At 46.5% G+C, this 23,374-nt stretch overlaps 1 protein-coding gene across 3 annotated transcripts; it reads left to right on the forward strand.

Moving 5' to 3' along the window:
- The first annotated feature begins 98 nt into the window (after window positions 1-98).
- On the forward strand, window positions 99-23,071 carry heatr1 (HEAT repeat containing 1). 3 transcript variants are annotated; one of them, XM_063482414.1, is made up of 46 exons: window positions 126-157; window positions 1,040-1,082; window positions 1,207-1,362; window positions 1,449-1,665; window positions 2,510-2,651; window positions 2,742-2,843; window positions 2,945-3,085; window positions 3,163-3,374; window positions 3,467-3,600; window positions 3,675-3,756; window positions 3,832-3,933; window positions 4,091-4,208; window positions 4,291-4,398; window positions 5,713-5,811; window positions 5,894-5,982; window positions 6,060-6,256; window positions 6,346-6,467; window positions 6,626-6,823; window positions 6,929-7,097; window positions 7,177-7,325; window positions 7,407-7,599; window positions 7,853-8,025; window positions 8,105-8,269; window positions 8,604-8,843; window positions 9,014-9,145; window positions 9,280-9,383; window positions 9,870-10,016; window positions 10,360-10,478; window positions 10,552-10,673; window positions 17,556-17,684; window positions 17,771-17,995; window positions 18,090-18,219; window positions 18,934-19,106; window positions 19,181-19,233; window positions 19,310-19,433; window positions 19,571-19,711; window positions 19,794-20,089; window positions 20,173-20,323; window positions 20,517-20,687; window positions 21,092-21,226; window positions 21,300-21,404; window positions 21,491-21,653; window positions 21,814-21,971; window positions 22,088-22,246; window positions 22,461-22,569; window positions 22,898-23,071. In XM_063482414.1, the coding sequence occupies exons 3-46, from the start codon at window positions 1,221-1,223 to the stop codon at window positions 22,984-22,986; spliced, it is 6,429 nt and encodes a 2,142-aa protein (XP_063338484.1). In that variant the 5' UTR covers window positions 126-157; window positions 1,040-1,082; window positions 1,207-1,220; the 3' UTR covers window positions 22,987-23,071. The 3 variants fall into 3 exon arrangements, with proteins under 3 accessions (XP_063338483.1, XP_063338484.1, XP_063338485.1); XM_063482413.1 differs by lacking the exon at window positions 1,040-1,082 and having other exon boundaries at window positions 99-157; XM_063482415.1 differs by lacking the exons at window positions 126-157; window positions 1,040-1,082 and adding an exon at window positions 488-558.
- The last annotated feature ends 303 nt before the right edge of the window (window positions 23,072-23,374 follow it).

Consider the following 23,374-nt stretch of genomic DNA (forward strand, 5'->3'; position numbering starts at 1 on the left):
AAAAACAACTTTACGGAAGTAGATGGAGTGAATCATCTCGCGTCGTCATCAAAGATTGAGAAAAAAAAAGAAAACATCCGGAGTGAACCGGATGTAGAAGGATCCCGGTCACGTCGAGCACCGTGCGCACGTGTGTCGGTGCTGTTTGAGGACTCAGGTTTGAGTTTTGTGTTTTTTCGGTGAAATATTGAAACGTTTGAAAGTGTTGGAGAGCCTTTGAGACTTTTTGGAAGTGACGCGTATTTCCGGTCAGAGCAGCCTCAGAGGTCACAGCGAGTTCATCTGTGACCCGATAAAAGCGACGCGTGTTAGTGCGGGCGGAATAAGTCTGAACTCTCTATGAGCTTCATGTAATCTGGATCGTAGTCCGAAAACAGTGCTCAGAAAGCGAGATAACGTTTAAGTCTCGAGTTATTTTACATGCAGAAGTTCATTCAGAAAACGGCAGATTTAACGTTTCCGCTCATGTCAGGACGTGACCACCCATGTAAACGTTTAATTAAAACCTGTATTTTAACAGAAGGCAATCTGGCTTTAAAGTCGGATGTGATCGAGTTTGTAAGTAAACTTAAATATGATTTTCTGACTTTTAAAGAAATAATTCCGGAGTTTTTGTGGCTTTGATGTTGAAGAGTTAAATGGTGTAGAAACTTTGTTATTAACGCGCAGCTGCAGAGGAACCACGTTTCCCTGATTATTAACGGGCTCATCTGCGTTCAAAAGTCCCTTAAAAATACTTTAGATTTAAGGTTTTCTTGTTCAAAAGACAATGTAGCCCCGTGTAAAAGTGACCTTAACTTTCACTTCTTCCAAGCGCAGTCACTCTGAAATTCGTGAGGAAAAAGGTTATTATTCAGTTGTTTGGTTTTAATAGTTGTCTTTGCACAGCTGCTGTTCAATATGCTATTTTGGCTCAATCATGTGTACCGTAATATTGATCCAACATTTAAATTTCAAACCTGCTGTTTCTGTGTTTGTGTGTGAACCTTTTTCATCTTCTATGTAATTTACATTCCAAACTCCCTTTAAAAATCTGCAGATTTAAGGTTTCCCCCTTTAAGACAAACACGGAGAAAAAGGAGGTGATATTGATTATTTTTTTATTAAAGATTCATCTAACTGTCTGTTTTCCTGCTGTTTAAATAAAGTTTTGTGCAGAGGCCTCAGACTGACATCAGAATTTGGCTGTTTTTGTGTCTCTATCAGATTAATCGTACATCATGACGTCGTTAGCTCACCAGCTGAAGAGGCTCGCGCTGCCTCAGAGCGATGCCAACCTGCTGACCCGCAGGGAGGTCGCCTCGCTCCTCTTCGACCCCAAAGAGGCGGCGTCCATGGACAGGAGCACCTTCTACGCCCTCGGTGAGTCCCGCCCTCCTCTTCCTCTTCTCCTGTTCCAGCCCGTTTCCTCCCTGACCTTCATCCTGTCTGTCCTCTTCCTCGTGCAGGATGCACCGGGCTGGAGGAGCTACTGGGAATCGAGCCGGCATTCCTGGAGTTTCAGAGCACCCTGTTCAGTCCCGCCTCGACGACCCTGGAGCGCAGCATCCAATCCAAGGAGGTCAACAAGAAGCTGGACGCCGGCATCTCGCTCTTCCTCACCCGCCTCTGCCCATACTTCCTTCTCAAACCGGCTCACAAGTGCATCGAGTGGCTCGTTCACCGGTACGGCGCTGAGGCGTCGCAGCTCAGTTATTCTCTCAAGAAAAATACAGAAAATGACACTTTGTGTTTGAACAGTGAATCATTAGATAAATGAAAAACAAACCAAACTCCGTTCAGAAAACTTCTGATTTAAGATTTCACTGTCTGTTTACGAATGGCACGCCTGTATGGCGGGGCCATTAACGCTTCAGAAGTCAGAAGGATCCACTTTGAAATTCAGCATGAAAATATTCCATCTGGCTGTCATTTAACTACAGATTTTCATTCTGCCTTTCCAAACAGACATCTGTCATCATCAGATATTAACATGTCTTGAATTTAAAACGTGACTCATTAACTTCTCACTTTAATTTTTTTGGTCTGAGGCTGATTTACAAGCAAAAGTATATTCAGAAAATGGCAGATTTAAGTTTTTCCTGCTGATCTGAAATATTACTGTGTGCAGAAGTTGTTTACGCTGCTTTTGTATGAAGTTGAAATTTGGCTGTGATCAGGAACTAATTTATGGACCACGGTCCCCTTTTAAACGCAGCACTGTCATTTACCATCAGCCTGCTGTGTAACGATGACATTTCTTCACTGAATTGTGACAATAACCTGTTATTTGGTCATTTCCTAGTGTGGAGCTGATTTATGGTCAAATAGTCCTTCAGGAAACAGCAGCTTTAAGGCGCTGACGCTTCATTAACACATTTATAGCAATGCTGACGATTATTTTTCGTATTTAATTAGTTAAACAGATGTTTAACTAGATGAACCTTACATGTGCACAGAAGCTCTCCTTCACACTCTGTATTTCCTGTTTTATACTCCGGTGGTGATTCCCGTGTTTTCCCGTGTTCAGCTTCCACATCCAGCTGTACAATGCCGACAGCCTGCTGGCCTGCGCGCTGCCGTATCACGACACCAACGTGTTCGTCAGAGTCCTGCAGCTCCTGAAGATCAGCGACGCCACGAGTCGCTGGAACTGGCTGCACGGCCTGCAGGTCGGTGACTCGCCTGAGCTGAGGCGCCTGTGAGGTCCGTCTGCTGATCCGAGTGACGTGAAATCTTTTTGTTTGTCGTTGTTTGTTCAGAAACCCGGCGTGCCGTTATCCAGAGGAACTCTCATCGCTCACTGTTACACTGACCTGAGCTTCATGGACTTCATCTGCAGCCTGGTGACCCGGTCCATCGAGGTGACCTCCCTGACCCCTCCTGTTACCTGTCGACGTCCCGGCGAGGCTCTCGGGACACCTGGACAGTTACCTGCATTCACTGCTCTCCTTCTCCTCTGCAGGCGTATTCCGGACATTCGGGAAGTTGCTCCCAGCTCAGAGTGATCTTCTCTTTTTACGCCTCCACCATCGTCCCCGCCCTGGACGCCGTGGACAGAGTGTCCAACACCATCATCTCCAAGCTGCTGCCATACGTGCAGACGGTAACGTGCGCTATTATTCACCTGACCCGACCCGACAGGTGACGTGAGATTTAACCTCACATGTGTCGTTGCCTCAGGGTCTGAAGTCGTCGCTGGCGGACTACAAAGCCGCCACCTACATGATCGTGTGCCAGCTGGCGGTGAAGGTGGTGATGGAGGCGAGTCTGGTGGACAGCCTCGCCGTGCACATCAGCAAGTCTCTGATCAAAGAGCCCGTCCTCGCCAAGGAGGGCGTGGGCTGCCTCATCGTGCTGCTGCAGAACCAGAAGGAGGGCGCCGTGGGGCCCAGGTAGGACCGACGCCGCCTGGTCGTGATGTTTCGGACACGCTCTGTCCAGGCGTGACGTCCTCTCACCTGTCTGTTCCTTCTCGTGTGCTCAGAGCCGCCGGCCGTCTCTGCTCGATGGCGGCGCTGGTGCCGACACTGCAGGTCATGGCGGTGGTTCACGATGTCAGCCCTCTGCTGCGCTACCTGCTGCCTCACCTGGTCCAAAGCGTGTTCATCAGCAGCTCAGGTGAGGCCTCCAGCTTGTACGTCTAATGCTTTACAGCGTCGCAGGTGGAGTTTACCTGAGTTTCTGTGTCACAGGTGAGACGAACAGGCTCGCAGTGCTGGAGTCCGTCCTGGAATCCGTCCCGCTGACCAAAGACCTGGACTGCACCGCGGCCCGGTAAGCCACCTCTCAGCCAATCATGCAGCCAATCACGCGACACATCTTCTCACTGTTGCCGTGTTTGTCCCGTAGGTTGCTGCTGGACGAGTATCTGAGTCAGAGCGAGCGCTCACCTGAAGAGCTGTCGGCCCTCGACCAGCGCCTGCTGCCTCTGGTGCGCCTGTTCGAGTCCAAGTACGTACGAGTAAATATTATATAGTTCCTGGTTTGTCATAGAAACGTGTTCAGGTAAACGCGTCTGCACGGAAACAGCAGTGAAAACATGGCCGCCGGCCGCAGCTGCTCTGGGGTACGGAGGATGGAGCTGTGTTTAAGTTTTCTCCTCCATCAGGTACTGTGCAGCTCTGGACGGCGTCCTCGCAGGTCACGTGACCGACATCGGCAGCACGGAGCAGAAACGGCTCTTCCACCGGTTTCTGTCTTTGTCGCTGAGCAGCGGGAAACATCAGGTGAGCTACAAAACGGCGTCGCTCAGGTGAACTGTGGCGTCTTCGTCTCTCTGAGCTCACAGTCTTCGTTCTGTGTCGGCAGATTTTAGGCGACTCGGACACGTCGCTGCTGCTCAGCCTGAAACACCCTCAGCCGTCGGTCAGAGTCTCGGCCGTGGAGCACCTGAAGGACGTCATCGCCGCTGGACAGGTAGACTTCCTGTTTAATCCTCTGTGTCTGTTTCATTCAGGTGAACTTTGAACTCTGAGGCAGGTAATTGTGTAGCTTTGGTGCACCTCGGGGCTCTGCTCCGGGTCCTCTTCTTTCAGGGAGGCTTTAAATCTGTGAAGCATGTAAAGTCACGAGCGTGTAAACGAGCGGGCCGATGTTTTTAACCACACATTTATTTATTTTTTATTTTATGTTTTATTTAGAAAGAGAGGCAATACATGTTAATGAACATTTAACAAATGTAAATATGCCAGATTACAGCCTTGGGCTAATTTGCATCTGCAGACGCTCTGGCAGGTTGGTGTTAAACACACGTTAGTAAAAACATACAGAGACACTGTTTACAGCTCATGTGACAGTGAACACATTAGACTAGAACAAACAGTGACAAGAAGAGTGGACACAGAGGACGATATAGAGAGCAATAATGGAAACACATCAGTTATATTGCACATGCCCCGACTGTCCTGATATTGCACTCACACATTACACTAATACTTGTTTCCCTTTTTGTAACACACTAACTCTTTTTCACGTCCAATATGAAGCATGATTATGAAACATGATCACATGTTTGTGTCCCTCAGCCGCCCTTTTAAGTGACTCTTAAAGACGGGGAGACTTTCCCTCACTGACAGTGGAAGAATATTCCAGAAGCTCACTCCCTGATATGACGGAGCATCTGTGAAAAGGTGCTCCGTCTAAATGCTAGTTCACAATCACCTCTCACAGTGGCTCGAGTCAGTCTTGACCCGGCAACACTGCTAGACTTTTGTTTAATAAAATCACTGATTGGTTGAGGCGCCAGACCATGTAGAACTTTGTATATTAGGCAGATTTAAATAATTTGAAATTAGTAAAATGTAGAAACTTGTATTTAATTTAAATTTGACAGTGGTGATATGAAAAAGGTTTCTTATCTAATATTTTCAATGCTCTTTTGTAGCACACTTCGATTGGCCCAATAGCAGCAAAGCTACTTGGACCACCTTGTAATACAGTATTCAATATGAGCCAGAGTCATAGAGTGCAGGAATGTAATCGCTGCTGTGTCTGTTAATGATGTGCGGATATGTTTAAGTTCTGTATGTTAACATTTACAGTTTTCACTACGTTGTTTATGTGTTTTTTAAAGGATCATTTTGAGTCTGGTAGCGCTCCCAAATACTTAAATTCCTCAACATTCATTCGTTCTTGTGCACCCAAACTTTGACTGCAGCCACAGTTGTTTTTACTAAAACAACCGTGGCTGCAGTTATTTTACCGCATCGTGGTCGTGTTTCCTCTGAGCAGCAGCAGAGTCTGGATGAGGACTTCCTGAAGGACGCCGTCACGGAGCGTTTGAAAGACGACTCGCTGGAGGTCGTAGCCGCCGCTCTCCAAGTCCTGGAGGTCAGTGAGACGATGGTTAACGGGTCTGATGGCATTCTGCTTGATGGCGTTGTGGTTAATGGCGGTTTTCGTTGTGTTTCAGGTGGTGTTTGACGTTGTGGACCGCGAGGACGCCGTCTCGTGTCTGCTGTCTCTGCTGCACAGAGCCGATCTGCCGGAGTCTGAGCGATGGTCAGTGAAAGCTTATTTTCGCTGCTGTTAATGATGCCTTCATGAACCTCCTGTAAATCTGAGACTCCTTCCTCCAGGGTTCCCGTGCTGACAGAGGTGGTGCGTTTACTGTCCGACCCGCGGATGGGAAAGGGGGACGGCGAGCTGGTGACGAGGACGGGCTGGAGGCTGCTGCCATTCCTGGTCGTCACCTCGACCCAGCTCGACCTCGCCCGCTGCATCGCCCGGTCCCCCCTCCTCGCCAAACACCCGCTCACCCTGAATTGGGCCCGAGGTAACAGACCCATTTCCTGTGGCGCTTTCACAATAAAAGCAGTGCTGTCCATCATTTCGTCAGTGTCTGAAACTTTTTGCATCACACAGAGCTTGATGACGTGATGAAGAGAAGCGTTGAGCCCGACTTTGTGGGTGTGGCCAACGAGCGGCTGGTCTCCACGCTGACAAAGAACCTGGCGAACATGGAGCACTTCTCCAGGCGCGACGCGGTGAGTTCAAACGCCTTTCCTCGTGTCGCTCACGTGAACGTTTTCAAGCATGAATGTGTCTGAGTCACGAGGCAGCCGTACTGTTGGGACTACTTTCAGCAGCGGATTGATCTGTTTTGAGTCTGTCAGCTGATGGTTTCCGTGTGTGTTGCGCTCAGCTGGAGAACCTCGCTGTGCTGGTGGAGCAGCAGCGACGCTCCAGTCTCAGGGAGCGTGCGGCGTTCCTGGTCCTGACCCGGACGCTGCTGCTTGGTCTGGGTGAGCTGAGCGAGACGCAGCACCTGCTCACCGCTCAGAGGGTCTACGCGCTCCTGGAGCGCCCCCTGCTGGAGGTCGTGAGGAGCGACGCGTCACAGGTCGGTCGGCCTTTAACATCCATAAACACAAACTTAAACAGAGCCCGCTTGCATTGTGGGTATTGTCGGCGACGGGTTTTGATGGATTGTGTTGGTTCTGAACAGGAAGCCGAGCGTCCCGTCTCCGTGCCTACCTCCTTCTCTGAGGCGGCGGCGCTCTACCTAAGCAGGTGTGCTCAGGGACAGCAGCCGGACACAGAGTACGGCTTCGTCCTCGTCGCTCTGCTCCGAGACTTCATTTCCTGCCTCAAGTGTCACGACGCCTCCTTCAAAGGTAAAATCTCCCAGAGCAGGCAAGAGCTTAGGTAGAAGAGGGAACCGGTCAGCTGACTGGTCACATGATTGTCTTCCAGGGGCGGCGTGGTGGAACCCAGAGAAGCTCGACACAAACACCTGCTGTTACCTGGGTCTGATCTGCCGCCTGTTCGGCATAATCATGAGTGGCGCCGCTGAGGGAGCGACGGCTGACAGCTTTAGAGAGCTGATGAAGCTGCTCGTCCAGGTATGACATCATTTCCTGTGAGCAGACATGATGTTTCAGCGTGATGGAACGAGCCACTAACCTGAGAAACCGTCACCTCAGGTCCACCTGCGCGAACCGAGCGTGCTCTTCAGGTTCCTGTGCATGCTGTGGGGATACACCAGTAACCATGGAGACCAGCTGGATGTGAAGGTGGGCACCGTCCTGCAGACACGGGCGCTGTACATGGGCGGAGCTCTGCTGAGCACCCAACCCGCCTCCAAGCTGAAGGAGCTGGCGGCCGCCAACTCACCAGGTGAGATTATTACAAATATTTACAAATACAGAAGATAACAAAAACAAAATCACAAAAATGTAACAAATCTTTTAAAAAGGTCCGATTAACATAAACAAACCTCAAACTAACGTTAAGAATAATTTTCTGTTTTAAATTCATGAAACGTCCGAAAGTTTGAAAGATGCGCTGATGACATACGAGGTTATTAAAACACCTGCGTGTGTGTGTCTGTGCTTGTGCGTGCGTGCATGCGTGCGTGTGTGTGCCTCAGTCGTCCCGTCTCTGCTCTGCTGTCTCACGTCTCCTGTTCGGGAGGTCCGGAGGGCGGCGCTCAGCGTCCTGCAGAGCCTATCGGCAGCCAACACGTCCCCCTTCCAGCCAATCACAGAGAAGCTCCTGTCGACATCAGAGGAGATCGTCGCCGACCCGTCCTACCTCAGCACGGTGAGGACTCTGAAACAGCTGATTGGTTTAAATCTGGACTTCCTGTATTTGTTGTTCTGACTTCCTGTTTTGCCCGCAGGTTCTCGGCGTGCTGCACGATGAGTCGTCAGCCAGTAAAGCGAAGCCGCAGCAGAAGAAGCTGGCGGCGGCGATGCAGCTGCTGGTGAGGAGCATTCAGACTCCGAGCTGCCCGTCGTACATCGCCGCCGCCCTGCTGAGAGCGCTGAGTGAGGTCAACGGACAGGTGAGTGGGCGGGACCGCGTCTGAGGATTCACCTGTTTGTTCACCGCTGACGGGACGTCTTTGTTTTAGAGTCAGATCTTTGAAGCTGAACGGTTTCCATTTCCTGGTGTGTCGTGTTTGATGGCGGCGTTATCGTGAGCGCTGTGACGCTCACAGCCAGAGAAAAGCATTGTTGCTGCAGGTGTTCATGCAGCGATCAGATCATTGATTCCTGTGCTGATCTGTTATCTAACCTCACAGTCCAGTCTGATCAGGTTAAATGTCGTCCTCGTCTAAAGATCCATGCTTTGTGTCTCGTTTGACCTCCTCCTCCTCTTCTTCCTCCTCTTCTCAGTCAGAGCTCTCCAGCCTGCTTCCTGTCCTCGATCGCCTCCTGGAGACCGGCCCCGACACGCCCGCCCTGCTGCGGGCCGAGGCGCAGCTCCTGCAGCTCGTCCTGGGGAAGTACAACGAGGCGTCGGCGCCCCTGCTGGCCAAAGACCAGAACTGCCTGGACCTGTTCATCAGAGCTCTGAAGACCTCCACGCAGCAGCACGCCGGCATCCCGAGCTGCCAGATCATCGCTCTGGAGCAGGTCAGGAGGACAAAGCCACCAATTGGGGGACGGGGACTAACCCTACCCAAGTGCACACTCACAGTGATGCTGTCCATCTTTGATTCACAGTCTTTAATTCAAACCCAGATTAAAGTTTGAGTGACTGGTGATGATTTAACGTGTTCAGACGTCTCTGCGTGTCTCTGCAGATCACAAAGCCCTTCTTCTCCACCCTCGCGGACGAGGCGGTGCAGCAGAAGCTGCTGTCGGCCATGTTTGACCTGCTGGTGGAGAGCAGGAGTCCGGCGGTGGCCAACACCATCAGCAGCGTCTTCAAAGCGGTGAGCCGAGATCGTCTGCTCAACATCGAAATGGAGATTTTTCTTTCTCGCAAAAGAAGAAAAATGACTGATAATGAAACGGTTGTTTGTTTCGGGATGAATCGCCGAACGTTTGACCTTTGCATTTGCCTCAGGTCGTCGTTGACTGTCAGCTGCTGGCCAATGAGCTCGTTCCTCCAGAAAAACCCAAAGTCAGCGTGACGGTGCAGCAGACCCGGCGGAGCCGACTGTCGCAGAGGTATTTGCGCCCTGAAACGTTCCTGAGGTCACGTGATCGGACCAGTTGGATCTGCAGGAGATTCCTTTCAGCTTAAAACAATTAATCTAATTAATAATTGTAGGCTGTGACATGAACGAATATGAATGATTTGCTCCTGTGTTTATTTACAGATCTTTGATGACGATCTGCTTGAAAACAATGTTGTAGTTCAGAGTTCACTCTGATGGCGGCGCTGTTGTCTTGTTTCTCGTCCCTGCATTTTAATGATGTAATTATTGAACTGAAGTTGATAGAAATCAGTTAAACCGGTTGACGTCACCTGTTTAACGTCCGTGCAGCCTGCAGGCCCTGATCAGCACTTACACACAGATCTGATTTCCTTCTGATAGTTTCAGGACGAATCCTGACAATCTAGAACATTTCAGCTTTTAGTTGCAAAAAAGAAAAAAATGAGCCACAATTTTCCACGATGAGTGATCGAGTGAACCGCTGCCGTGTGTTCAGGAAACCTCAGGAGAGCAGCGATGCGGCTCCAGAGGGGGGCGCCGTGTCGTGGCAGAGAGTCACTCTGATCCTGGAGCTGCTGCAGCACAAGAAGAAACTGAAGAGAGCCCAGGTGTTGGTGCCGGTTCTGTTCTCTCTGCTCGCCAGGTAACATGACAGCAAACGCCACGTCTTACAGTTTCTCATGTTTTATAATTTTATCTAAACTGAAAGAAGAATGAAGGCTGTAGTAAAAGTCCTCATTAAGACTTCGTGTGGATTTGATCCGTGTTTGGAGTCGTGTGGAAGTGGCTCCGGGCTGCAGAGAGGTCCAATCTAAAAGTGGAGCTTCTCTGCGTGGAATTATTTCTTCTTCTGTTTGTTTATTTAAGACAGAAGTAACAAAAAGATGAAAAATCGATTGATAGAATTTTATTTCAAACATGGAAATGTAACTGAAATAAAAGAAAAACAGAAACATTTGAGTAATAATAACTGCGTCTGTCGTCAGGAGTATGGAGCCGTGCTCCGATGAGAACGCCAACACGGAGTACACCAAGCAGCTGCTGCTCAGCTGTCTGCTCAACATCTGCCACAAACTGGCTCCAGGTGGAGGAGCTGTGGCTGCAGGTGGGTGTCAGAGGAGGAGGAGGATGATGAAGGTGTGTGTGTTGCTTCACTGTGCTCTCCTCCCTCTGTGCAGACGTCCTGGATGAAGACAAGTTCAGCGTGGAGCTCGTGGTTCAGTGCATCCGAACGTCCGACATGCCGCAGACTCACCACCACGCCCTGCTGCTGCTGGGCACCGCCGCCGCCATTTTCCCCGTGAGAGCTCCACCTCCTCTTCTGTCTGTCCACCACCACCTTCGCTCTTCCTCCTCCTCTTCCTCCTCCGTCTCTGTTTGCAGCTGAGAGAGTTTTATGTCACTGATACAAAGAGCGGTCTAAGTCCCGCCCCCTGAGACTGAAGCTCCTCTGCACGTCTGTGATGACATCATGGCGGCAGAAGTGTTTGTTTAAATCAGGGGTCGGCAACCTTTCTGATGATGAGTGCCATTTAAATTTTCCTCAGAAGTCAGTGTGCCATATGATTGCATTAGCAATAAATGTAATAACGCTCTATATTAACAGTTACACACTAGAACAACTTTATAGATTATATTTGTTTGCAGCTATCAGCGAATAGTTTTCAGCTATTTTGAAACAAAACAAACACTTTTTATCCATAACAGCAAATGGACTGTACAACAGAAAATACAAATGCTATTTATGGTCTCCTCACAACAATGATAAGAAAGATAAACTGAGCCAATATGGCATGTTTGTTAATACAGAGACACACATGTTAATGTGATCTCTGGTCTCCCACTCAGAGACACAGGTCTCCAAGTGTCCAGCATTCAGAGGCTACCTGAGGACACTCATGTGAGAGAAAATCTGCTCACACAGATATGTAGAGCCAAATACTGTCAATAAGGCCTCTGCAATGTTCTGAAGACAGTTACACGTGTCAGGTAGTGATGTCCAGCAGGTGAAAATGCAGCTCCATGAACACGCACAGCTGTGGACTCCAGCTGCGGACTCCAGCTGCCCCCCTCTCCCTGTTAATGCCCTACCTGCCCCCCAGGCAACACTTTGCTAGACCCGCCCCTGCACAGTTACCAGCTGTCAGCTACTTAGAAAAGGATCCTGGTGTTATTTGTCTCTCAGAAACAGTTCATAACTTCAACTCATCCATGTCACCTAAAAGGTAAACCTGTTTCTCCATCACCTGTTCAGCTCTGATGATTCAGTAAGGACATCTCCTGGTTTCATCTTCATGTTTCCCTCTCACCACATATCCAAACCGACATCATGACCAGCAGCTTTACAGCTGTGGCTCCAGCAAACATCAGCTGATACTAGAAATTAATATTAAATAAATGCTAACAACAGGTGATAAAGCTTAAACGTGCTGCTGTTGTTTAGCGCGACATCCGCTGGTTTCCTCTTTCTGGCGCAAAGTGGGCAATAAACAAACAAGAGAGACGATCAGCTGATCATTGATCAGTTTCATGATTGAAGTAGCAACAGGAGAGGGAGGGGGAGAGAATGAGAGAAGAAGAGGCAGCTGTGCAGCGTAACGACAGAATAAATCCAGCTTTGAGTCTTTTTCATTCTAGCTGAAGTTCGGGACAAACTGTTCCTTTTCAGCTCAACACGAAACGCGTAATATTTTCTCTGAATACGAGACTATTCCGTCTTTTTACGGGACGGTTGGCAACTCTACTAACTAACCTTATGAATAAAATAAAGTTCACTATCAGTAACATCATAGCACCCACCCAGCTGTATAGAAACTCCGTCATGCTAGCTAGTACGAGTTATTGTAACTGACTGTAAAAAGTCAGCACAACGAAAATAAACTAAACTTGGTTTATATCTGACCCAGATAGACTGCAGGTCAGAACTTCTTACCTGAAGTTCAGTTCACCTGACACTCGGACCGGCGGCCGCCTCGGGTCTCTCCTCCTCCTGCCTCCCCTTCCCTCATCCACCTGCTGGCCTCTGTGGAAGCTCCGCCACAGCCACCACCAAACAACTGACTTATTTTTACACATCAACCAACATCTGGCCAATCCACCACCTTTAATACCGTTACAAAAAATAAATTAATTAAAAAAAATCATCTGCCCATAAAAACGAAAAATCATGCCCGATGGCCAGTCCAGTTATGGTGTGTCATCAGTTAACGCACGCGTGCCCGGGGTTGCCGACCCCTGGTTTAAACAAACGTAAAAATATTGATGTCCTGATGGATATGGAGGATCAATGCAGCCGACATTTTAAACAAATATTAGACGATTGTTTTGATTTTTTTTTTAATTTTTACTTTTAATTGTAGTTTAATGAACCCAAAGAAGGAAACACGAGAAGCAGTTAGTGATGCAGTTAGAGCAACTGATACAAATAAATGAAATAAAGTAGTAATTTTGATATTTGGTACGTTTAGTATCAGATTTGTTTTAGAAGAGAAGAATTAAAGGAAAGAAATAATAATAAATAAATATGGGAATTAAAGTAAACAACATTTATTTAACTAGAAAGTGCATTTTCTGAAGAAACTGCAGTGTGAATGCTTGAATCTGAATGTATGCACTGAAATGAATTAATATTAACCTAAAAATGTTGAATGAGCTGGAAAAAACAGAATTTTTAACCTGAAAACAAAAGTGCAGAACCTTTGAAAGCTGATTTTTACAGAGAAGTTGGAAAATAGCTGAAAATGTTTTAAATGTAAATTAGAAAAACCTAAGATTCAAAGTCAGAAAACATCTGAATGAATATTAAAAGTTCATATTCTTTGAATCACTGAATTACTAAAATGTGATCCCTCCGCTTGGATCCACACAGTTTAAAAAATTTAAATGTCTGAGCTTTGAAAGACACAGTGTTGGAAAGAGAACAACGATGGTGACATTTTGAGGGTAAAATGATGGCTGTAGAGCAAACACTGTGGACACAGCAGCAGCTGAAAGTGTTTAAGATGAATCTTGGCACAGTGAGAGAGAGAGCTGGTTAAGCAGGCAGGTGTGAGCCTGGTTGCTATAGTGACTGCACCCAATGGCTCCATACACACGGACACAGACATGCACCTCACTTTTGCTGCTTAAAATGAACAGAAAAGTCAGGCCGAAACAAATCGTTCCCAAATGAAAAGTACAAGTCGTATTGACAAAATTCTTTCACCGTGAGCGACGGCAACGTCTAGTCTACCTAATTCTCGGTTTTCATGGCGGTGGAGTTTATTATATGGACGTGGTGACAGTGGAAAGACACCATGCTCTTCTGATTTTCAAACGAACCTTCTGAGCCATTTTAACATTGGAGTCTATGGAGCAGTTGGAGGGAGTAGGCTGTGCTTTGGTGACAATTATGAAAGAACCATAACACCTAGTACAATAGTAAACACATTGGATGAAAGAGGACAGCGATGGCTACGTTTTGAGGGTAAGATCAGACCTGTAGAGCTAACGCTGCGGACACAGCAGCAGTTTTAAAAAAGATTTTAAGATTAATTTTTTTGCTTCTCTCACTGTAGCAGTTGAGCTGTCTCACTCTGGCCCCAACATTCCGTCCCATACACACCCATTATAAACTCTGAAACGGCTGAAAAAACATCATGAAACTTAAACTGGAACTGAAGAAAAAGTATAAAAGATATTGAAAAGATAAATACAAGTTGAATAGTTGAATGTCTTGTCTTCGTTTTAAAGTTTGAATGGTGGCTCTATGTCAACGTATGTGGAAGTAGTAGGAGTTTAAAAATGAGTAAGTTGAATGAGGATTTGAAGGGTCTCCCCATTGAAATACATGGGAAATTTTTGTTGAAAAAAGTTGAATAAAATTAAAAATATAAATGTTAAAAATGAGAAAAATAGAAGCAGTCATGTCCTAAAGAAGAGGAATCTAACAGTGTTTGAATGGTTTTTCTAAGTTGAACGGTTTTGAAGTAGTAGGACTACAAAAAACGTACGGAATAGATAATAAAATAGAACTAGAAAGTGCATTTTCTGAAGAAACTGCAGTGTGAATGCTTGAATCTGAATGTATGCACTGAAATGAATTAATTGCTGAATTTAAGTTAAAAATGTTGAATGAGAGAAAAAAAACCTGAATTTTTAACCTGAAAACAAAAGTGCTAAACTGCTAAAAGCTGAAGTGCACAAAGAAGAAGTTGGAAAATAGCTGAAAGTCTTTTAAATGTAAATTAGAAAAACCTAAGTAATGAGAAAAGAAAATTTAGCGTCAGAAAACATCTGAATAAATATAAAAAGTTCATATTCTTTGATTAACTGAATGACTAAAATGTGATCCCTCCACTTGGATCCACAGAGTTTAAAAAGTTTAAATGTCTGAGCTTTGAAAGACACGGTGCTGGAAAGAGAACAACGATGGCGACGTTTTGAGGGTAAAATGATGGCTGTAGAGCAAACACTGTGGACACAGCAGCAGTTTAAAGAGAAGTGTTTAAGATGAATCTTGGCACAGTGAGAGACAGAGCTCGTTAGGCAGGCAGGTGTGAGCCTGGTTTCTATAGTGACTGCACCCAACGGCTCCATACACACACACAGACATGCACCTCTCTTTTGCTGCTTAAAATGAACAGAAAAGTCAAGCTGAAACAAATCGCTCCCAAATGAAAAGTACAAGTCGTATTGACAAAATTCTTTCACCGTGAGCACCGGCAATGTCTAGTCTACCTAATTCTCGGTTTTCATGCCTGTGGAGTTTATTATATGGACGTGGTGACAGTGGAAAGACACCATGCTCTTCTGATTTTCAAACGAACTTTCTGAGCCATTTTAACATTAAAGTCTATGGAAGAGTTGGAGGGAGTAGGCTGTGCTTTGGTGACATTTATGAAAGAACCCTAACACCTAGTACAATAGTAAACACACTGGATGAAAGAGGACAGCGATGGCTACGTTTTGAGGGTAAAGTCAGACCGGTAGAGCGAACGCTGCAGACACAGCAGCAGTTTTAAAAAAGATTTTAAGATTAATTTTTTTGCTTCTCTCACTGTAGCAGTTGAGCTGTCTCACTCTGGCCCCAACATTCCGTCCCATACACACCCATTATAAACTCTGAAACGGCTGAAAAAACATCATGAAACTTAAACTGGAACTGAAGAAAAAGTATAAAAGATATTGAAAAGATAAATACAAGTTGAATAGTTGAATGTCTTGTCTTCGTTTTAAAGTTTGAATGGTGGCTCTATGTCAACGTATGTGGAAGTAGTAGGAGTTTAAAAATGAGTAAGTTGAATGAGGATTTGAAGGGTCTCCCCATTGAAATACATGGGAAATTTTTGTTGAAAAAAGTTGAATAAAATTAAAAATATAAATGTTAAAAATGAGAAAAATAGAAGCAGTCATGTCCAAAAGAAGAGGAATCTAACGGTGTTTGAATGGTTTTTCTAAGTTGAACGGTTTTTAAGGAGTAGGAGTACAAAAAACGTACGGAATAGATAATAATAAAATAGAATAAAGATTACAACAACAATACTGTGAATGCTTTTACAAGCATTCACACTAACTAGAAAGTGCATTTTCTGAAGAAACTGCAGTGTGAATGCTTGAATCTGAATGTATGCACTGAAATGAATTAATTGCTGAATTTAAGTTAAAAATGTTGAATGAGAGAAAAAAAACCTGAATTTTTAACCTGAAAACAAAAGTGCTAAACTGCTAAAAGCTGAAGTGCACAAAGAAGAAGTTGGAAAATAGCTGAAAGTCTTTTAAATGTAAATTAGAAAAACCTAAGTAATGAGAAAATAAAATTTAGCGTCAGAAAACATCTGAATAAATATAAAAAGTTCATATTCTTTGATTAACTGAATGACTAAAATGTGATCCCTCCACTTGGATCCACAGAGTTTAAAAAGTTTAAATGTCTGAGCTTTGAAAGACACGGTGCTGGAAAGAGAACAACGATGGCGACGTTTTGAGGGTAAAATGATGGCTGTAGAGCAAACACTGTGGACACAGCAGCAGTTTAAAGAGAAGTGTTTAAGATGAATCTTGGCACAGTGAGAGACAGAGCTCGTTAGGCAGGCAGGTGTGAGCCTGGTTTCTATAGTGACTGCACCCAACGGCTCCATACACACACACAGACATGCACCTCACTTTTGCTGCTTAAAATGAACAGAAAAGTCAAGCCGAAACAAATCGCTCCCAAATGAAAAGTACAAGTCGTATTGACAAAATTCTTTCACCGTGAGCACCGGCAATGTCTAGTCTACCTAATTCTCGGTTTTCATGCCTGTGGAGTTTATTATATGGACGTGGTGACAGTGGAAAGACACCATGCTCTTCTGATTTTCAAACGAACTTTCTGAGCCATTTTAACATTAAAGTCTATGGAAGAGTTGGAGGGAGTAGGCTGTGCTTTGGTGACATTTATGAAAGAACCCTAACACCTAGTACAATAGTAAACACACTGGATGAAAGAGGACAGCGATGGCTACGTTTTGAGGGTAAAGTCAGACCGGTAGAGCGAACGCTGCAGACACAGCAGCAGTTTTAAAAAAGATTTTAAGATTAATTTTTTTGCTTCTCTCACTGTAGCAGTTGAGCTGTCTCACTCTGGCCCCAACATTCCGTCCCATACACACCCATTATAAACTCTGAAACGGCTGAAAAAACATCATGAAACTTAAACTGGAACTGAAGAAAAAGTATAAAAGATATTGAAAAGATAAATACAAGTTGAATAGTTGAATGTCTTGTCTTCGTTTTAAAGTTTGAATGGTGGCTCTATGTCAACGTATGTGGAAGTAGTAGGAGTTTAAAAATGAGTAAGTTGAATGAGGATTTGAAGGGTCTCCCCATTGAAATACATGGGAAATTTTTGTTGAAAAAAGTTGAATAAAATTAAAAATATAAATGTTAAAAATGAGAAAAATAGAAGCAGTCATGTCCAAAAGAAGAGGAATCTAACGGTGTTTGAATGGTTTTTCTAAGTTGAACGGTTTTTAAGGAGTAGGAGTACAAAAAACGTACGGAATAGATAATAATAAAATAGAATAAAGATTACAACAACAATACTGTGAATGCTTTTACAAGCATTCACACTAATAAAGATTACAACAACAATACTGTGAATGCTTTTACAAGCATTCACACTAATAACAAGAAAACAAACGCGTTTGTGTTCCTCCTGCAGGAGAAGGTCCTCCACAACATCATGCCCATCTTCACCTTCATGGGCGCCAGCATCATGCGGCTGGACGACGCCTACAGCTTCAGAGTCATCGACAAGACTGTGCAGATGGTCATACCTGCTCTGATCCAGGTGAGGTGGCGACGGAGCCGACAAACATGCCCGTTTTACACGAGTGGTGTGGCGATAACTCTTCGTCGCTCCTCCTCCTCCAACAGGCCCAGCAGCTTTCTGATGGAAGCTCCGCCTCTCACGTGATGGCTGTGGTGACGAAGATCATGCACGTGTTTGCCGACGCGCTGCCCCACGTGCCCGAGCACCGGCGGCTGCCAATCCTGTGTCAGCTGGTGACCACGCTGGGTCCCGCCCGTTTCCTCTGGGTCCTAATGCTCCTCCTGTTCAAGCTGCACACCACACAGAGCGCCGGCTCCACCAGCGAGAAGGTAACAATCGCCTGCTTCTGTTTCTGCAGAGCTTAGCGCGTCATTTCGTGTCTCTGCGTGTTTAACGTAGTTTATTTTGTGTTTTCGTGAGCAGGATGCAGCGCTGGAGCGAGACGTGGACTTCTGGATTTCTCTGTGCTGTCAGTTTGACATCAGCGATCAGCTAACCTCGCTCATCAACATCCTGAACTTCCTGCTGCAGCTGCCAGACGACAAAGAGGATGGTAAAACAAAACAAAAGTTTTACATCATCAATAACATAATCATGTTTTTGGTATGGAGGACTGTAAGTGCCAAATCTAAAGGACTCATTTCAGAATTATTTCCTTTGTTATGATTCTTCTATCAGTTTACTTCATTTACGAGAATCACTTATTATCACGATACGCTCCGAGTGTTTCATTTGGCAGATTTTTACTGTTACAGATGAAACACCCAGGAGCCAATCATCTGTCTTTCATTAAAGTAATAGATTAAAAATACAATGTTTAAAATAATGAACATCAAGGTAAATTAAAATATTTGCTGCTTTTATTTCTGACTCAAATTTTAGACATTTATTTTAAATTTAAGAAGAGAGGACGATATAAATAAATAACTATAAATAAAGTAAATTACTGGACTTGAAAATACTTGAAGAAACAGGTAAATTATTAAGAAAGTAAACAGAAATGTTACCACAAAGAACAATGGCTATGAAAACATGTACATAAAAGTAAATATGGTAAAAAAAAAATTAACAATTTGAATTTCTTTCATTTAAAATTTAGGAAATTGAATTTAAATTGAAACATAAATAAACTAATTTGTAGAAAGTACATGAGTTAATCCAAATTGAATAAATATTTGAACCCATCAGTCATTAATTCTGTATATAGAGTTTTGGCGTGTTTGGCCCTCCGTAGTCTGATGGAATTCTGGGTGTTCGTCTTGTGTAGCTCCAGTGAAACGGCCCGCCGCCCGGCGAGGAGCGAAGAAGGAGGAGGAGGAAAAGGTGGAGGAGCTGATCTTCAGCGTGGATGCTCACGGTGGCAAAGAGCTGCGACACTTCAAGTTCCTCTCCGTGTCATTCGCGGCTCAGCTGCTCGGCTCGGCGAGCTTCATCGGGAAGGTGGGCGACTGAAGGTCAGGCGGTAAGGAGCGCGCTCAGAGTGCGACGACAATAAACGTTTGATTTTGTTTCAGGTCGCGGACAGCGACGATGACATAGACGCATCTCTGCAGCCACTGCAGCAGAGGTGAGTGATGCTGTGATGTCACGTTGTCATGTGAGCGTTTGGTGGCGTTGAAGGTGATGTCATGTTCGTGTTTCAGGCTGTTGGAGGACATCCTGCGCTACATCCACAGCATCGCTCGCTGTGTGGAGGAGAACGCCGACAAACCCACCGCCAAGTTCTGGCGAGTTCTGCTGAATAAAGCCTACGACGTCCTGGACAAGGTTTGAATCCAGTTTTATTTAAACTCTTCTCGTTAACATTAACAGCAGGTCATCCACCGTTAACCTCAGTTTCTTCTTCTGCTGCTGGAGTGAAAGCCGCCCTGCAGAGGCGCTCTAACCTGCTCACCTTTGTCCAGGTAAACGCGCTGCTGCCCACAGACACCTTCATCACGGTGATGAGGGGCCTGATGGGAAATGAGCTGGCGTCGGTCAGGAGGAAGGCCATGGACCTGCTCAACAACAAACTGCAGCACAGAACACAGTGGGATGCACAGCAGGTAACAGGAAGTGATGTCAGAGTTCTCCGCAGAGCATGTTTTGGGTATGAAACGATGACATCAACTTCCTGTCTGCCCTCAGGTTACCGTGCTCCTCCAGCTGATCGGCGAATTGCTGAACATTGTGGGCAAAGATCACAGGAAGTTCGCGGACGGAGCGGAGCAGGCCATCAACCGCCAGACGGCGCTCTTCAGCCTCAAGCTGCTCTGTCGCAGTTTCGGGTCCGACCACCAGGAGACGTTCGTGCCCGTGCTGCTGCAAACCGTGGAGCTCGTCGCGGCGGCAGAGGAGGAGAAGAACGTGACGGGCAGCGCTCTGCTCTGCATCGCCGAGGTGGTCAGCACACTGAAGGCCCTCGCCATCCCGCAGTTACCCAGGTCTGTCACGCCCGTCCTTCACCCTCACACGACAAGGTGGGGAAGCCGCCCTCCAGGCAGCTGACGCGTGTTTGTTTCCACAGGTTGATGCCAGCCATACTGCACGCGCTCACAAACAGGAAGGAGCTTCTGACCAATGAGATCTACCTGCTGAGCGCCGTCACTGCCCTGCAGCGGGTCGCAGAGACGCTGTCACACTTCATCAGCCCATACCTGCACGACGCCACCTTACAGGTAACGCCGCCCCGCGAGCACTGCAGTGCATCAGAAAAACAAAACAGGTTATAAAGGATTGCGGTGGAGCTGTGCTTTGATTGGATCGTGCTGTGCGCTCTTCCTGCTTTGATGAGATGTGCTGATTGGTCCCAGGTCACCTGGGGAGCGTCACAGGGACTCTGTTATTCATTATTCCTCTTCGTTCTTGCAGGTGTGTCGGCTGACACGGCTGATGGAGACTTCCTCCTCCTCCTCATCCTCCTTTGCCCAGCTCTCCATCCGTCTCGCCTCCCTGAGGAGCACCCTTGCCACCAAACTGCCCCCCAGGGTCCTACTGCCCACCATTAGCAGGTGCTACAACACTATGGTGGTCGATAAGAAGGTGAGAGTCGAGCTTCAGGTGTGTTTACTGTTTTCTACTGAAGCCGGTAAAGTTCAAAGTTTGTGTGTGCGCCTTGGCTTAAAGTTTTCCAGAATGATCCAAAGACACTTACTGTCATTATTGGATTCAGTCGTTTAAAATGGCTCCACGAAAACAAATCAAACATCCACCGAAAAGTGGAACCAGGGACTTAAAATTCCAAATTCTCACGCTGAACTTTGTTAAATGTCTAAAATCAAACAGCAGCAGTAATATCCTGTAATTTAATGTTTTCGTGCTTCAAGCCAGAAAAAACCTTAAAAGTAGAAATCAGTGATAAACGGTGAAGCATCATCGGTGTCGAATCCCGCTCTGGGAGATTCCTGATGGTTTTCAGCTGTTAACGTCTCGTCATTTCCCCACAGAGTCAGCTGGGGGCGCTGCTGAGCATCCTGAAGGAACACATCACTCACATGGAGAAAGACCAGCTCAGCTTCCACCAATCAGAGCTCACCACCTTCTTCCTCACCGCACTCGACTTCCGCTCCGAGCATTGCCAGGTCCGCTCAGCTGGTGATTGAGTAAATGTACTTAGATTACTTTACCTTTCTCACCCGTCTCTTTTGTCTTCAGGGCGATCTGGAGAAGACGGCGCAGGTCGAGGGCTGCGTGATCGACTGCCTGATCGCCATGGTGATGAAGCTGTCAGAGGTCACGTTCAGGCCGCTCTTCTTCAAGGTAACGCCGCTGTGCCTAGGATTCAGCCGCCGCCCCAGTTTCCCGCTGTGTGGCGATAACTGTGTGTCTGTGCGTCTGTCCCGCAGCTCTTCGACTGGAGCAAATCGGAGCGTAAAGATCGTCTGCTGACTTTCTACCGGCTGTCCGACCGCATCGCCGACCGCCTCAAAGGACTCTTCGTGCTGTTCGCAGGAAACCTGGTGAAACCATTCGCAGACCTGCTGAGACAAACCAACAGCTCCAGCACAGGTCTGACCTCATCCACAACATTTTCTCTTTTTATTGATTTTTAACTGTAAATTGTTACATTTATGTTTATGTAAATGTTATATTTAAACAGCTGTTTGTTGGTAAAGCAGCTGTTTCCCAGCTGTCCAAGCTTGACGGTGGATTTGCTTCTTTCTTGCAGAGTCGCTGCTCTTCGACTCCGAGGACGATGGCGAGGAGAAGAGCTGCCTGCTGCTGCAGTACGTCCTCGACTGCCTCCACAAGACCTTCCTGTACGACTCGCAGCGCTTCCTGAGCCGCGAGCGAGCCGACGCCCTGCTGAGCCCGCTCGTAGACCAGGTGAGGTGCAGACACTTCAGAGGGTGTAATATTTGTCCAAAACTGCATGACTTCACCCGCTGGGCGTGGTTTCATTGGTGACATTGAACTTGAATGGTTTCTGTGTTTGTGTCCAGCTGGAGAATCGAATCGGTGGCGAGCAGCGATACCAGCAGCGCGTAACCCAGCACCTGGTGCCCTGCGTCGGGCAGTTTGCTGTGGCGATGGCCGACGACTCGCAGTGGAAGACCCTCAACTATCAGATCCTCCTGAAGACCAGGCACTCTGACGCCAAGGTAAGGCCACCTGCACACCTGACGGGCTCCCCTGAGCCCCGAGCGACGCCTTGAAGGCGCAGAGAAGTCGGTCAAGCTTCACTCTGACGCTGTCTGATCTCAGCCAGGCAGAGTTAATTGATCCTTGATGGTAATACAAAGAGTTTTAAATTAGACTCTGTGTTGGTGTTAGTTATTGACTCAGCAGCTTCCTCCTACTCCTCCTCCTCCACAGGTGCGTTTCTCCTCTCTGCTGATGCTCATGGAGGTGGCGTCCAAACTGAAGGAGAACTACATGGCGCTGCTGCCGGAGACCATCCCCTTCCTGGCTGAACTCATGGAGGGTGAGGCGCACACACAGACAGCTGTTCATGCACACCTCTCATATTAACTGTTGGCTCTAAGATGTAATGTAGCTGTCGGCCACAAGAGGGCAGCACATCTCTAACAGTGAATCTAGATCCAGATGTTTCAGAATAAAAGCATGACAGATGAAACACATTTTCACCATCATGGAGAAATATCAGTAAAGGTTCAAATCAAATACGACATCAGAGATGATAAAATGCAAACAGAATGCAGTAAAATATCACATTCGTGTTTCAGTGGAGCTTCGTTCCACCTGTGAGGCCAGGTGACGGCGTAGGTTCAAACCTGCTGTTTGTTTTGCAGACGAGTGTGAAGAGGTGGAGCTGCAGGTCCAGAAGGTGATCCAGGAGATGGAGAACATCCTGGGAGAGCCGCTGCAGAGCTACTTCTAACACGCATGCTGGTGTGAAGCTTCAGCAGAAACATAAATATTCTGATTCTGATGTTTTTCATGTGAGAAATAATAAACATTTGTGTCAAATCTGCTTTTTATTTACTCTGAACCTGTTTGAAGAAGGTCACATGACTCACGCGTGGACACTTATCGCAAATCATTCCTGCTGGGCAGCGGCATCTACGGAAGCCTGCTGATGCCAACTGAATGAAACCGTTAACAGCTGACAGCCGTCATCAGTAACACCACTTTAAGGTTACCATGGTGATGATGTTTCAACAGGTGTCCACCTGCTTTAAAAATCACGAGTGTCCCAGATGTTCGTCCACAGGTCTGTGGTTTCACTTTTCCAGGTGTTACAGATGTGTCGGTGAAGCGAGGTAAAA

The sequence above is a fragment of the Pelmatolapia mariae genome, linkage group LG8 (genome assembly GCF_036321145.2).
Source record: "Pelmatolapia mariae isolate MD_Pm_ZW linkage group LG8, Pm_UMD_F_2, whole genome shotgun sequence".
NCBI classification, from domain to species: Eukaryota; Metazoa; Chordata; class Actinopteri; order Cichliformes; family Cichlidae; genus Pelmatolapia; species Pelmatolapia mariae.

What these genes read in the sequence shown, in the direction of transcription:
- heatr1 (XM_063482413.1), top strand. Translation starts at nt 1,221, where the DNA reads ATGACGTCGTTAGCTCACCAGCTGAAGAGGCTCGCGCTGCCTCAGAGC. An exon ending in CCGCCGCCGCCATTTTCCCC is followed by an intron (nt 10,674 to 17,555) that starts GTGAGAGCTCCA and finishes TTCCTCCTGCAG; the next exon opens with GAGAAGGTCCTCCACAACAT. An exon ending in TCAGGCCGCTCTTCTTCAAG is followed by an intron (nt 21,405 to 21,490) that starts GTAACGCCGCTG and finishes TCTGTCCCGCAG; the next exon opens with CTCTTCGACTGGAGCAAATC.